At 35.7% G+C, this 17,089-nt stretch overlaps 1 protein-coding gene across 1 annotated transcript in view; it reads right to left on the reverse strand.

Moving 5' to 3' along the window:
- The window catches only part of LOC123854694 (ATP-binding cassette sub-family A member 10), a 60,152-nt gene that overhangs the window by 37,776 nt on the left and 5,287 nt on the right, over positions 1–17,089 (reverse strand). Inside the window, 7 exon segments of the mRNA XM_064583320.1 lie at positions 2,241–2,405; positions 6,977–7,124; positions 8,074–8,259; positions 8,480–8,621; positions 14,185–14,201; positions 14,203–14,412; positions 16,955–17,058. Of these exon segments, the coding sequence (XP_064439390.1) occupies positions 2,241–2,405; positions 6,977–7,124; positions 8,074–8,259; positions 8,480–8,621; positions 14,185–14,201; positions 14,203–14,412; positions 16,955–17,058 (972 nt within the window).

A 17,089-nucleotide genomic window follows, 5' to 3' on the forward strand; every position in this document is an offset into this window, starting at 1 on the left:
GAATCATGGAACACTACATCAAAAACTAATGATGTAATGTATGGTGATTAACATAATAAAAAAAAAAAGAGAGGCTGTCAAGGTAGAGGACAGAGTGTGCAGGTTCAAACAGGCTAGAGCTGTTGTATGTACCTGGGAGTACACTCATTTCATGTTAAAGTATTAACAGCAAATTGGATCTAAGACCATTGAATAGGACAACTGGTGGCATCCACTTAGGAGAACTGAATGACCACACAACCATACCCATCTTCATTGCCCATTGGAGGAATATGAGTCAGGGTTAAGGTTCTGGGCATTTATGGAACCATGTTGCTGAAAGGTGAGATTTTGGCCTGACTAATGTGATTTGGTCCTGATTTAGCTTGTTAATTTAACTAAATTTTCTGGTGTCAACATAGTTATTGTAAGTTAGTGGTAAGGAACAGGAGAAACTGAAATAGCTATGTAAGTTTTCAATTTCTTGTCATTCTTTAGACACAGGAGTTAGGGCTTGAAAAACTACTAGAAATGGTAGAATTTGAGAAGTTCCAACTCCAGGGAATAGAGGGTTTTCTCTAATCTTTCTGTGTCAGGTTATAGTTTTTTCCTTTCTCTGTTGTCTCTCTGCTCACTTCCCCTTCTCCCAGATACTTTTGCCAATCACCTTTGACCTGTTCCAAAATAAGTGAACTGATATAAGATATCTGATTGAATTTATCCATGATATTCCTATTAGCAAACAGTTACCAAATGCTTATTATGGGCTAGGCACTATTCTAAAAGTTTTATGTGTGGTAGCTCATTTACTCTTCATAACAAACTTATTACCAGTGTCACGCCCATTTTTAAGATACAGAAACCGAGATACGGCCAAGTAACTTAGCTGCGATTACACAGTTAACAAGCAGTAAAGCCAGGATTCAAACCAGGTGGTTTCAATCCATGGAGCACATTGTAATCACTATGTTCCATTTTGTCCTCAGAATACACTTCCAAAAAAATAACTTCACATAAATGGAATGTCATTTAGGAGTGTTTCTCAATAATCTCCTTCAATAGGGGCGCCTGGGTGGCTCAGTCGTTAAGCGTCTGCCTTCGGCTCGGGTCATGATCCCAGGGTCCTGGGATCGAGCCCCGCATCGGGCTCCCTGCTCGATGGGAAGCCTGCTTCTCCCTCTCCTACTCCCCCTGCTTCTGTTCCCTCTCTCGCTGTGTCTCTCTCTGTCAAATAAATAGATAAAATCTTAAAAAAAAAAAAAAAAAAAAATAATCTCCTTCAATAAAATAAGCAAACACCTAGAGAAGCATGCACTAAATTATGATGAAATTAAGAATTAGGCAGCCATTGTCTATACATCTTCCTGGTTTTCCTTAACACCTTTACCAGTGCTTTTCTCTACATTATTTCTTATTTCTATGCCCTTTCAATCAACCACATCCATATGGATAAAGATAACTAACATTTATCCAGTTCCTGTTACCTAACAGGCATATTTAATTATCTCACTGATTCTTTAAATTCCTCAAGAAGAAGTCACTGTACTGTTGAATTATATTACACATTTCTTAGAAATGAAGAAAATGAAGTTTAGAGATCTCACATGGTTCAGCAAAAAGTTACCAAGCTACTAAATTATAGAGAAATCTTTTTTTTTTTTTTAAAGGTTTTATTTATTTATTTGACAGAGAAAGACACAGCGAGAGAGGGAACACAAGCAGGAGGAGTGGGAGAGGGAGAAGCAGACTCCCCGCCGAGCAGGGAGCCCGATGCGGGACTCGATCCCGGGACTCCAGGATCATGACCTGAGCTGAAGGCAGTCGCTTAACCAACTGAGCCACCCAGGCGCCCTAGAGAAATCTTTTGACTTCAAAACTTTAATCCATACACTCCCTAAAGGCAGATAATCTAAGAAACATGTGTCTATTTTATATGCTATATATGTACATACATACATATCATAATGTGTGTGTGTGTGTGTGTGTGTTAGAAGAGAATGCAAAGAGATTATAAATGGTGGGGATAGAAAGTAGAAGAAGAGGAACAAGAAAATGAATAGGGCTACTGAATTTTGCTGCTGACGATATCAAAAATACTTTTAAAATGATGAATGAAAGTTTAGAATGATGGTAGAAACACCTGAAAGAAAGGAACTTCCAAAAAACACATCATCTATAACATTTGACCTGTGGTTAGCTCTGTTGTACCTTAGTTTATTAAACTTTTACCTGTAAGTATACATAATTTGTTAGTTATCTTATAGCTTCTTTTCCATGGAACTCTGGAGGCACTGGTTCAAAAGAGTCATCAGAGGAATGCTCAGGATTTATTTTGTCCTCAAAGACTTCATAGTGAGTGTTTTGATGTTGTGACCAAAATGAAGACTTCAAGAAAAACAACGGTGAATGCTGGCGGCCATCTTCATCTGATCAATCAAGACACAGTTAGATATTGAATTAATCATCTACATCAGTAAAGAATGATATCTGTCCTAGTGTAGCTTGATACCAATTTTTTCCTACACATTAATGATCTTTTTCCAGTTCTATTCAGAAATAATTGACTTCTATGACTGTATACGATTAAGGCATGATGGTTTGATTTACATATATTGTAAAATGATTACTACGATAGGTTCAGCTAACATCCATCATCTCAATAGATACAATAAAACAAAAAGAATAAAAAAAAAATGTGCTCCTTGTGATAAGAACTCTTAGGATTTATGTTCTTAACAACTTTCCCATGTATCACACAGTGGTGCTGACTACAGTCTTCATGTTGTACATGACATCCCTCGTACTTATTTACCTTACAACTGGGAGTTTGTACCTTTTGAAATCCTTCTTCCAATTCCCGCTTCCTCCAGCTGTAAGTCCGATCTCTTTTTCTGTAAGTTTGGTTTGGTTTTTCTCTTTCTGGGTTTGGTTTTGTTTTTTTAGATTCCACATATAAGTGAGATCATTACACTATTTGTCTTTATTTATTTAAGCATTTAAAATAATATGGCAAAAATTGAATGAATTTTGGATACTCCTGTTTTGCAGCTGCTGACCCAGTTAAGTGACATTTTCTCTACCCCCTAGTATATACCTTAATTCTTTCATTGGAAAGGCAAAAAGTTACCAGAAACAAAAGCCACCCTCACCCCTTCTCTTTCTCACTTCCTCCATCTACTATATAACTAACTACCAAGTCAGATTGTTCCTATCTCCTAAGTATCTCCTGAGTCTGTCCTCCCCTCTATATTACAGTGGTCCTCAATTTGGTCCCCCCCCCCAACACAGACTATGATGTCCACCTGCTTTGAACCCACCCGCCAAACATCTGTCAGAGCAATCTTCCTAAGACACAAATCTCATCAGTGAAAGGTCCTACATAGATTATATCAATCTGTCTCCAGTTCCTACACTGATGGTTCTAAGGTTCTTGGATTTCTTGGACGAATGATATTTTTTTAAATAAATATACTGTGTTCTTTAAGGACAATTTAAAAAGCCTCCCATCTTGTTATGATCACCATTGCAAAAGAGAAAAAATATTTTCACAACGAAAGTATAGATATTTAAAGGCTATAATCTCACAATATGAAAGACTTAACTTCCAATGAAAGAATTAAGGTATATAAATAAGTTTCACATTATTTTTCTCATTTCAACAAAAACAAGAGAAAAGGTTGTCAGAGATCACCACCAATACTGGACCTGACTAGAGGAGAGAATCCCAAATTCTGCATGTGATCTATGGAGTTAGCAAGAGCAGGCACCTACAGAGGGACTTAACTGGAGGTGAACCTCAGCATCACTGGGATCTTTTTTTAAATATTTTATTTATTTATTTGACAGAGAGAGAGTGAGCACAAGCAGGGAGAGCGGCAGGCAGAGAGAGAGGGAGAAGCAGGCTCCCCACTGAGCAGGGAGTCTGATGTGGGGCTTGATCCCAGGACCTGAGCCGAAGGCAGACGCTTAACCGACTGAGCCACCCAGGCACCCCGATCATTGGGATCTTTACATGCTATATGGCCGTGTGTGTAGCTGTGCACAGACGTGTATTTGGAAAAAATCTCTCCTTGTAATTTCTTATTAGCTGGTTATTAATTCCTATACTAGAACCACATCTGACACCCAAACTCTGTACTAGCTCTACCTAATAACTTTTCATTTCCCCTACACCATAGCTGTTTCCCATTGCTGGGCACACATGCTATTCCTTTTGACCATAAAATTTTTTGTGCACTCTTGTCCACCAGGTAAACTTTCTTATCCTTTAAATGCAGCTGAAATTCTTTCCTCCCACCAACCCAAGGACTTACCCTTTCAATGAACCTTGTGGTATCCTCTCCTATCACACTTCCTATACTATATTTAATTACTGATTTTTGTGTTTCTAATGTTAACTGTGAAAGCCTTGAAGACACAGCCTGCTGACCCACATAAACTTAATCAGCAGTTATGTATTAAATAGATAACAAAGATTAAATCTGATATCTAATTAGTATCAGTTTTATGGGAAATTTTGATTCAGAAAAAGAATTATGAATGTAAAAACATTTAAATATAACCTACTCTAAAAATGTGGATTTGAAAGATGTTTATAAAAATTTGGGTTAAAGAATACATACTGTACCCACGTAAGGGGAAGTGAGATTGAATCAAATTTGTGGGGGGGAAAAAAAAAACTGAGGAGGAAGAGGAAGAGGAGGGGGAGGAGGGGGAAGAGGAGAAGAAGGAAAAGAAGAAATAGATTTTTTGTTTGAAGCTGAGGGAAAAAAAGAGGACATTCTTGTATTCCTTCATCAAGTATTTATTGAGAGCTTTTGCACCAGGTGGTCTCTAGATGGAAAAATACACTGTTTATCCTGAAGAAAGTTAAAATAAGAAGACAAATATATGCATTTATGTAATTCACCAGGAATTTATTGAGGACCTACTATGTAACAAAGACTGCCCTAGATGCTTACAGATACCTTCCCTCAGGAGGACTTACATTCTAGAGACAAAAGACAGGAAATAAACACTAAATATAATGAATATTGAATTCAGTGGAAAAGAAAACTGAAAAGGGAAGTATTAATAAAGTCAGTTTCAAAGTTTTCATCCAAATTCTGCTTTGTTCTTGGGCCAGTCATATAACCTCTCCAGACCACTGCTTTGGCAAATCTAAGATGTGAGGTTTGTACTAAATGCTGAACTAAATACTCACTGGTAAAATTTTCTGATTATATGAATACTTAGAAACAGAAAAAAATTGAATTCCTTCTTCCCAGAAATAAATATTTCTTATTGTGCCTTCCCGTAGCAGAGGGTGGGGGTTAGGGGAGTATTTGAAAAGTAAGCTAATTATGAATGAGTGGAGAACTCAGAAGAAAAAGTGGATAATTACCTATTAAAGGACAAATTAAATTTTAGATGGAAGTATTGGAGAAAAAAATTTTAATGTAGAAAAAAAAACCCCAAAACTTTAGGAGAGGACAAATAGGTAATATGGCACAGAGTTGTGACGGGAAAATTAACTTTGGAGCATTAACTATGCCTTCCTCTACTCCCAAGAAAGAGTTTCAATTTTATCTACTAGGCTCTGGGGCCTGATGGGCTAAAAACAAATTGACTTGATTTATATTCAAAGGGTTATAAACAATGGGCAAGAGAGAAAATAAGAAATTCCAAAAGGAAAAAGATGATGAGAAAGTAGAGAAGATCCTAGCTCCAGTTTAGCTGGGGACACTTTTAAGGGTTCAGCAAAAAGGAATTTTTAAGACCTTTGCTATGTGTATGAACAAGAGAATGAGTGCGTACACCAGGAGATCAGATCTGGGATTTTAATTTCCATTTTGCAGGTTTGAGATGACAGTAAAATTATCTAATCATTCAGATACTAGAGTGCTGATTCTTATCTATGACCTGCAGCAAGGCATATGTTAACTTGGTTTCAGAGGTTACATGTATTATATGCTACATTTTGTTCAAAGAAGAAATTTCATTTATTTTTAAGAAGTTGTTTATTCACAATAATAATTTTGCAAAATAATTTTGAAAGCAATTTGCTGAGTGCATAAGAAATGCATTATTTCAAAATGATAGATTATGAAATTTTAAAATGAAATTATATTAATGGAACGAATAAGAGGCATAGGAGATAAAATCCTAAAATAGTGTAATGGAGATAAAGAACATGAAACAAATAAAAGTCTAAAAGAAAACTATACATATTTTAAAAACAGAATACCTGAATTAGAAAACGTTTAAAGAAAGACACCAAAATAACAGGGTTTGAAAAGGACAGACCTATTCAGATTCTGATGCACGAGAAGGAATTATGTATGAATACAATTTGTGGATTTTATGTGGGCAGAAAGGAATATAAGTATATTAGTTCCTGGGATGATATATGCATTCTATATAGGAATTTAACAATAATTATTTAAGAACCATTTTTAACTGATTTTATGTAATTTTATGAGTTTATTTTACCAATTTTTATGATACTCTATAAAGCATTCTTGTTAGGCTGATTGGCCCATAAAAAGAAAGAAAAGAAGAGGTCATCCATTAACTTTATACTGTTTCCTACTTCATATTCTTGAGATGCAGAAGAACAAGTTTCCTAGAGCCAAATACTAGCAAGAGCTGCTTAATGAGCTATCTTAATGTCGGTGAGTTCAATTCAAACACTAAAAAACATCATGTTCAATAGCTGTTAGAGTTGTTTCCTTCTCTCTCCACACCAACCAACACACATACACGCATGCCCCATCTTTATAAAAGAGAAAAACCAAAAGAAATACAAGTTATTTTTAACTAAGATGTTTTTACCAAATATTTCTGGCCAGACCATTAAATAGTGAGATGTAAATGAGGAGATTCTATTAATTCTGAGACTGTTTCCTTTCCTCTGCCACCAGAAATGCTTCTTAAATTACAAGTAAACAATTATAAGATATTACCTTACAAGCAGCAGAATTGCCTTAAATTCAACTGTAACCACACTATGATTTACCAGGCAAAACTCGCTCAAAATATAACACTGATATCAAATAGAGAAGAGAATCAAGTGCCAGAATGAAGAAAGTAACCATCATTATGTATGACTCTCCAGACGGACTGGGAAAAATAACACCGATCAGGTAATAATCCATGTGAAAAATCTGAGATTAAAAAGAATAAAATAACAGAATACGAACCTATAAGGCTAAAGGGTTTTTTTTAATTAAATGGTGCTGCCTAGAAAAATATAGTTCATCTTTTAATAGCTTTTTCTTCAAAAATGCACAGTGAAGTTGTTAGTAGTAGTGTTGCTTTTTACAAATAAAATTATTGTCATGAAAGTGGGAAATGCTATCTGAGAAAGTAAAACAATTGAAGAATAGAAACTTAACTGACTAATTGATTACCACATAAGTTTTAAAGAAGAAAATATAGAGAAGTGGTCAAGGAGCCAAAAATAACATATTGTAGGAAGAGAAACTAAGAGCGGGCAGTGAAACTGGAGGACATATAAAGGAAATATAAAAATGCTAAGGATAAGATATTGTAGAAACACTCAAATATTAAATAAGTATGGAAAACTTGAAGAGATTCATTTTAAAGATAAGAAAGATAATAGTTCACATTCACATAGCATGTGTCAGGAACTGCTCTAGCATTATGTGTAGAGAATAATACAGTCAGCCCTCCCGTTTACCCCCATTGAGGTGATTTCTACTAACACATCCCCATTCTACGAAGAAGAAAGGAAGGCTACAGAAGTCAAGTCTGCCCAAGTTTACCCAGCTGGTACGTGGGCAGAGCTGAGACTGATTCAGGCATTATTACTTATTCACTATTACTCATATCTCCACGTTTTACTGCCTCTTCAAAGGGGACATAAATCAGACAAACTGAGGGGTCAGATAATGGGCAATTATTTTTCTTTAAATTTTCTAGGATTTTATAAATGATCTATCTGCTTTATTACTTTGATGATAATTCACAAGAGAATGCAGAACTTCTTAAAATACAAGGTGATTGATCACTAAGTTTCATGAAGTTATCAAACTTTTCAAAATTTTGAAAATCTAATAAATAAAAAAATCATAAAATCATTGCGCTCTTTACCTGGGCCATGCCAGCAGTGAAGGCAAAGGGGCTAAAAAGACCTAAAGTCCATCCCAAAGATGAAGGAAGTTGTCTGTACAATACAGTGAATCCCAGACATCCCCAAAATACAGTGAAGAGAAACCCAACCAAACCAGTAAGCATAGGTTCCTTTATCAGCACACTCAGGAGGAAAGCCAATGCTATCTGAAGGAAGAAAGAAGAGTTCCAAATGGTATGTTTGTCCCTTTGAGAATCATTTTTAGCAATAATAATCAATTTCTCACATTGTCAAAAACTTTTTCAAAACATACAGAAAACAAGATATCAAATTAGTGACTATGCCATACCTATATCGTAAAGAAACATCATTTACTCATATATCTGAGATGTGAAACAAATTAAGAGATACATTTTGCCAACTCACCAAAGACAGGCCATATAAGACAAAGAGTGTGAATATCACCATGAAGCCAACAATTACTACAATTTGGATAGATGTTATGATCAGAGCCATAAAAATCGACAGGATAAATACGAAGCCAGCATACATTAATCCCCAGGAGAGCCTATGGTAGAAACAAAGTTTTACTTCAGAATGTCACACACAGGTAAATGTTTGGAGAGGCAATATGCACAACAGTTATGAGTACAAGTTCTGAAAGCAAACACAACAGAGTCAAATTTACTATAAAACTGTGGCTTTACACTTTCTAGCCATGAGGTCATAGGTAGGACTTTTCCTTTCTCACCCTCATCTATGAATTGGAATTAATTGTGGTAGTTACCTCATATGGTTGTTTTAAGATACTGTGTATGAACTCTTTAGCTGAGCTGTTATTATAATTACTTTACAATTGTTGAATTTAAAAATTCATATTACACATAATCTGATTCTTTCAGTCAAGTGACTAAATATGAAATGGAAATATAATAATCTCATCTTTAAACTCTCTTATACTAAATTCTTTTTGGTATAACATTTTTCTTAATGTTTAATTGAAATCTCTCTGATATAAGGAAAGCTCATTTCATTTTTTATCCTTATATGGCTTTTGACATTAACCATTCAGGGTATTGTTTTTAGAAATTAGAATACTACAGTGCAGCTAGAAAGCACAAAACTAAAGGAAAGCAAAAGGTGTCCTGGGAGTTAACAGCTGTATAACAGGGATCCTGCGTCACAGTGGTCAAAGCATGGTTGTTTTTGAAAATTTGAGGGAATAGATGGAAAGATATGTTTAAACAGGAAAATGGCTCTCACTTTTAAAAACTGACCTTTCACGAACACACTAATAAATTGCCAAGTACCCTCTAAATTTACACAGGGCTTTCAGCTCAAGTGTGGAACTTTGTACAGATGATGCATTTGGAATCCTTTTATATCATTTTGTGCAGTACATAAATTGTTTTACTATCACATGTAAATAGCATTTTCATGTATACAAACAGTAAGCTTAAATGATAATTTTCCTAGTAAGGAGATTCCTCAAAAAATTACAAATAGAACTACTAAATGATCTAGCAATTCTACTTCTGGGTATTTTCTTTTTTTTAAAGATTGTATTTATTTCTTTGAGACAGAGGGAGCGCAAGTGGGGAGGTGCAGAGGGGGAGGGAGAAAGGATCTGAGGTGGACTCCACACTGAGCGGGAAGCCCAACGCAGGGCTTGATCCCACCACCACCGTGAGATCATGACCTGAGCTGAAACAAGAGATGGATGCTTAACCGACCATGCCAACCAGGCACCCCTCTACTTCTGGGTATTTATCTGAAAGAAATTAAAACCCTAATTCAAAAAGATAAATGCCCCCCTATGTTTATTGCAGCATTATTTACAATAGCCAAGACATGGAAGCAACTTAAGCGTCCATCAATGGATGAAACGATAAAAAAAAAAGTGATAGATACTGATACACACACAATGGAATATTAATTCAGCCACAAAAAAGAAGGAAATCTTGGTATTTGCAATAACAAGGATGGAACTTGAGGGCATTTGCTAAGTTAAAATAGACAAAGATTAATATCATATAATCTCACTTATACACAGAATCTGAAATAAACAAACTCATAGATACAGAGAACAGTTTGGTGGTTGCCAGAGGCGGGGGTGGGGAGAAGGCGAAATGGGTGAAGGTGATTAAAAAGCACAAACAAGTTACAAAAATAAAACATGGGAATGTAATGTGCAGCACAGTGACTGTAGTTAATAATATTGTATTATCTTTTTGAAAGTTGTTGAGAGTGGATCTTAAAAGTTCTCATCACAAGAAAAGAATTAAAAATCTGTCTGGATGATAGATGTTAGCTAGATTATTGTGATCATTTCACAATATATACAAATATTGAATCTTTATGTTTTTCACCTGAAACTAATATATTATATATCAATTATATCTCAATAAAAAAAGATCATGGTTTTCCTCTCTCATGCTCTCATTCAATTTGAAATTTTAAAAATCTTTTACAAAACTAAACACCTAACAATCTTATTCAATTAATTTTTTGAAGCTAGGGTAAATCTTTCATATATTAAAACATCTACTTCTAATAATTAATAATAATTTTTCAAAAGAGCTGGTCATAGATTGAAGTAAAGAGAGCATGAAGTATGAAGATTAGTTAAGGAGAAGAAAAGGAGTAAGAAAAATGGACTATTATATTCAATGAATTAATAAAAATATTAGACATATGTAAATTCCAATATATGTATGAAAACATAAACCAAGTCAAATACAATTATTTTCTATGCTTTTGTCATTTATACACTGCTGGTTGGAATATAAAATGGTGTATCCACTCTGGAAACCAGTTCAACAGTTTCTTATAAAACTAAATCACCATACAACCCAGAAATTATACCATTGGGCATTTACCTCAGAGAAATGAAAACTTATGTTAATAAGAATACCTGGACATCAATGTTCACAGTAGCTTTATTTGTAATATCCCAAACTGGAAACAACTCCAACCTCTTTCAAAGGTTGAACAACTAATCAAACAGAGATATTGCTACCATGGAACAGTTCTTAGCAATAAAAAGCAGCAAACTACTAATAAATACAAACTTGGATGAAGTGCCAGGAAATTGTACTTAGTGTGTGTGTGTGGGAAGCCCCAAAGGTTATGTGATTCCATTTATACAGCATTCTTGAAATGTCAAAATTATAGAAATGGTGAAGAGATTGGTGGTTAGCAGGGGTTAGAAATGGGGGATAAGGAAGAGAGTTGATGGAATCTATAATGATGGAACAATGGAACTGTCCTGTATCTTAATTGTATCAACGTCCACAGTGAGATTGTGATACCGTATGACAGTTCTGCAGATGTTATCATTGGGGGAAACTGGGTAAAGTGTACACGCAATCTAGTTCTTAAAACGGAGTATGTATCTACCCAAAATAAAAAATGTTTTATTAAAAAAAATTGTAGTTACCTGAAAAGCTAAGACTAAATGATGTTTTAAAAGGAGAAAGAGTGGTCTGTACCATGTCAGTAACATTCAGTGAACTATAAACAACTGGGAGGATTGGGAGAGCACGTGGGAAAAAAAGTACTTTAAATGCTTTCAGTTATATTGAAATAATATTATTAGTATTGTTAGACATATGTATTATTTCTGGATAAAACAAGTGAGTAACAGGGATGTTCTAATTCTCAGATTCTCTGTATCTCTCCTGGAGAACCAGAATTCTCAGTACATAGGAAAGGAAATATAGTTGTAATATGGGGGAGGCTATGTAAAACTCTATAGTTCTATATTTGAATTATAAATTATAAATATCAGTGTGAGTTCATAAGGCATTTATCTTTAGTATGTGTATGTTATTCTGTATACAAAATGTAGAAAATATATCATGATTCTATCTCTGCTATTGAAAAAGGCTAGAAACAATGACCAATCCAATATCAAAAAATATTTCTAGTATACAATGCTCTTGAAATACTTTTTCTAACTAAAAGAAATCTTGCCACACAAAATAGCAAGGAATCTATTTTTTTCAAAACCCACTTAGAATCTTGTCAAAAAGAATCACAAACCAACCTTCAGCTCCCTTTGACCAAAGATGGGACAATCTGAGCTTCAGTAAGAATAATAATTACAATGGCTTGAAACATATTAGACATGTTTAGATCCATGAGTTTATAATGGTATTTTAAAAAATCAGTCATCTTTGAAGAACGTTAGGCAAACACTTAATTACCTAATAAAGGAAAAAGTTAAGCAAAAAATTCTGTTTTCAATCATTTGTTTTATCTCTTTGTTTTCCTGTTCCACCCTCTTAAAAAAATAGTTTGCCCCAATAGGAGCTAATCATAATTCATGTATATTTAAACCAAATTCTCTTAACTGTTTCAGTTCTATGAAACAGAACTGTTTCTGTTCTGAACTGAAATTGCTAGAATTTCATATAACAGAAATGTATAGTTGGAAAGTGATTATTATAAATAATTCCCATGATCTATTCACAATGTTTTATATAAGAAATCACTCTTGAGATCCTTTGAAAATTCTGCATTCTTTTGTTGTTGTTGTTGTTGAAAACTGAAAATTCTGCATTCTTGAGCCTTATTTGGGTTAAGTAGATTATAGCAAAATTTGTGTGCAATCAGGAAGAAAGTGGAAGAGGATAAAATATACAAGAACTGTGGGGACTTTATAAGAAATATATCAGTTTTACCCCAGTTATTGGGGTATTTTCCTCAAAGTTAAATTGTCAAAGCCATACTTTTTTATGCGTATTATTTCATTTTAAAAATCTCTTTTCCTTGTATTTGAAGACACTCTCCCCAACAGCATGCAAGATTAACTATTTTTTAAAAATCTCCAGCCAATGTAAACCCTGCTAACTTGGACAGTTCTCTATCAGGAAAACTTTCGAGCTGTGTTTTTTCTCAATTTGAGGTACTTAGCAAATTGGATCCAAATGGAATGTTTATCTCAAAAACACTGAAGACAATATGGTATGCATTTCTGTTGGCACATTTCACAAACAGCTTTTTCTACCAAGGGAAAAATATCACCTTGTCACTAATTTCATTTTATTCATCTTTTTGAGTTATGTAGCACAGTGTCTGAAAGAAAGGGATTTCTTAGACAAAAATCTTAACTTTTCTGTGCCTTGGTTTTCTTGTGAAATAATAGCACTATAAACTGTGAGCGGTCCCTGGAATACAGTAAGTTCAGTGTTTGCTACTATTACTGTTATTATTGTATACTCTCTCAAAGTCTATGGGGAAAGGGACAATAGATAAATGGAGAGACAGATTCATTTTACTCTGTGTCTTGTGCCTTACAAGCAGCAACACCATCTGTGCTAAGCAGATTAAAGATACTGTCTCATCCAATCCTTAGTCTTACCCAAAGAACATCTTTATTGACTAACTGCATGAATTGGCTTTAATAACATTATGGCAAATTAGTTTAATGTTCAAATTTTTCAATCCCTTCTTCCCTGCTTCCCTTCCATGAAGGGATAGAATTATCCATATCACTGATCCTGGGCTTGGCTCTTTGACTTGCTTTGGCTTTATGGTGGGCAGAATATACTTTTTTGCCCCTTGACTTTGGATTTGTCCACATGACTTGCTTTAACCGATGGGATTTTATCAAATGTGGCTTGAGAAGGAGCTTGAAATGTGTGGTGCAGCGGGACTTGCCCTCATGCACTTCTGTGACTGAAGGAGAAGAATGTGTCCAGGTCTGCTGCTGACCGACGGGGGATTAAACCACACGGGGCAGGCTTAATGCAACCTATAACTTGGATCCAAGCCCAACCAAGCCCAGACTAGATCCGCCAGACTCCAGTCATGCCACAGACAAATGAGAAGGAATAAATGAGTGTTGTTTGAAGTTACTGGGTTTGGGGTGGTGTTTTATGCAGCATCTTTCTGGCAACAGCTAACAGATACAAGCACCATATTTCTATTCTTCAATTCAAGGAAACGTAAGCACAATGCTTACTTCATTTCTACCGCCAGCATCTTAAAATGTAATACGGGTAAGCTAATTATATTGAATGCATGCAAAAAACAAACCCCTGAAAGCATCGAATTTCTTTTATAATCTAATGGGTTTCTTTGTTTATTAATGTGTGATACACAGGCAAGAAAGCAACTTAACTCACCAGAATGCTGACTCTCGGGAGACCCAACACTGTCATCAGTTTCTTAAACTTTTTTCTTTCCCGTGTAACATTTAATGAAGGGAGATACACAACATGGGAGAAATAAACCATACAAATAAAAGTAAACCATGTATTTATGATTTCTCCGTTAGAAATGAAAGGCAGCATCCTCATATTGATTCCAATAACTGAAGTCAGCTGTTCTATCACAGAATGATTTATTGTGACCTAAATTGGGATGTTAAACAAATTCATTATATTAACTATAGAAAAATATATTAGAAAACCATACACATTTTGTTTCATTTTCAGTACTTATATATTTCATCATTTAAAAATATGGTGAACTATTAACATCATTAGAACATTCTTTTTTGGGGGTGTTAATTCTACCTCTTTTTTTTTATGTTATGTTAATCGCCATACATTGCATCATTAGTTTTTGATGTGGTGATCCATGATTCATTGTTTGCGTATAATACCCAGTGCTCCATGCAGAACGTGCCCTCTTTGATACCCATCACCAGGCTAACCCATCCTCCCACCCCCCTCCCCTCTAAAACCCTGTTTGTTTCTCAGAGTCCATTGTCTCTCATGGTTCATCTCCCCCATTAGAACATTCTTGATGACTTCTGGTATTAGTAATGTTGACATTACTTATAAGAGTCATTTAAAAAATTACTAGATGTCTGTCATGCCCAATATACTGTGATGGGTGGTGGAAAGATAGCAGTGATCCACAGGAACACTCCTCACTCTCATGGAGCTTTACATCTCATGGTGGAGCAGAGAAGGAAGGTGAGACATCAAACAACCCATTGCACAATCAATAGTTTGATTATCATTGATGAACTGCATTAAAGGAGAAGTAGAGGGTGTTCTGAGAACAAAAGTAGGGAAGGCTTCCCTAAAGAAATGACATTTATTTATACAGTGATCTTACCTAAACAAAGCTTGGGCAGGGAGGGAAGTTGAGGATGGAGAAGAAAAATCTGAGCAGAGGAAACAGCATTTGCAAAGGAAGGAAGGGGTACAGTGCATTGGAGGCACAGGAAGGAGGTCCTTGAAGCAAAACTGACAGGGGGAGAGGGAGGGAGGAAAGGAGGGAGAGAGAGTAGGCTAGAGAAGTAAACTACTCCCACAGTTCAGGCAAAAGATGGTAATGGCCTGGACTAGTGCTGGTGGCAGAGTTGAGAAGCACGTGGATTTCAGTTTAGGATTAACAAGGCTGGATGAGAGATTGGAGGTAATGGGAAAGGCAGAGGAAATTTTCTCTGATAATTCCTTAGTTTTTAATTAACTGATCACCTAGGTGGGTAGCCTTAGCATTCACTAAGATAGGAACATTTTTAAAAGACTCAGCCACATGAAGATGCAAAAGCCACATGAAGATAAAAACACCCACATTCAGTTTTTTCTTAATTTTTTTTTTTTTAAGATTTTTATTTATTTGACAGAGAGAGACACAGCGAGAGAGGGAACACAAGCAGGGGGAGTGGGAGAGGGAGAAGCAGGCTTCCCGCCGAGCAGGGAGCCCGATGCAGGGCTCGATCCCAGGACTCTGGGATCATGACCTGAGCTGAAGGCAGATGCTTAACGACTGAGCCACCCAGGCGCCCCCCACCCACAGTCAGTTTTGAACATACTAGTTTAAATCGTTTAGGAAGCATCAAAGTAGAGACATTCAGCAAATAGTCAGATACATGGAACTACGGCAGAGGTTAGCAAACTACAGTCCATGGACAAAATCTAGTCCACCACCTGCCTTTGTAAATAAAGTTTTTATTGGAATAAAGCCATACTCATTTCTTTATGTACTGTCTATGGTTTCTTTCATGTTACAACAGCTGAGTTGAATAGGACCATAAAAAAGTTTGGCCCCCAGAGCCTACAATATTTATTACCTGGCCCCTTACAGAACAAGTTTGCTGGTCTACAAGTTGAAGTGGGGTTCTTAGAGTTATCAGCATGTAAATCGTAATTAAAGTTATGGAAATAAATAACATTGTTTAGAGAAAGTATATAGGATGGGGAAAGATGCCTAGGTTAGAAACTTGTGGAACTACAGATTTAAAGAAGCATGAGTGTGAAGCTGGATAAGGTGGCAAGAAGACTGAGAAGGAAAGGCTAGAAAAGTGCATGAAAATCAGGTGAAGGCTACATTACTTAGTTAAAAGGTCAAGTAAAATAAGGAATGAAAAATGTCAGTTGTTAATTGACATGGGAGTGGTTACCAACCTCAGAAAAAGCCATTTGGGTGGTGTGGATGGGGACAGAAATAGTTGAGTTGAATGGAGCCTAAGTGAAGGCAACCCTTTCAAGAAACTTAGCTGTGGAGGGAGCTAAAGTACTTGCCTGAGAAGGAAAGAAGGAAAGGTCCTGATAATATGTGAGGAAATCAATACTTTTCAATCCCAAAGAGAAGAATCTAGTTGAAAGGAGAAATTGAAAAAGGAGGAGACAGAAGGGAAGATCCATTGTGCAACCTTACTAATAATGTTGGAAGGAACAGGATCCAGCCTGTGAATTGATGAAGGACATGAGATGAGGCAGAAAGAAAAGGATGGGTGTAGTAAGTAGTAGGTCTGTAGTTTAGCAGGGTTTGTGTTGGGAAGTGGGGATATTCCCATCAGTTTCTTCTTTCTCTGAGAATAAGAGGCAGAGCATAATCTCCTAAGAGTGTAGGGGCAAAGAGGAGGAAGAGGTAGAGACTGAAGATACAGAGAAAATACAGAAAGTATAAAATAGATTACTTAAGTAAGGCACTTACTTCTATAATTGCAGCATTAATTGCAGTTTGAAATGCCACAAACCCATTTTGCCAGTATCTTGTCATGTAACAAAAAATTTTATCATCAGAATCCCAACAGTGTTCTTTAAGGAAGGAGAAAAACGTGTCCGTCAT

The sequence above is a fragment of the Mirounga angustirostris genome, unplaced genomic scaffold (assembly GCF_029215605.1).
Source record: "Mirounga angustirostris isolate CCGP_5_RB_7025 unplaced genomic scaffold, mMirAng1.0.hap1 SCAF_17, whole genome shotgun sequence".
NCBI lineage: Eukaryota > Metazoa > Chordata > Mammalia > Carnivora > Phocidae > Mirounga > Mirounga angustirostris.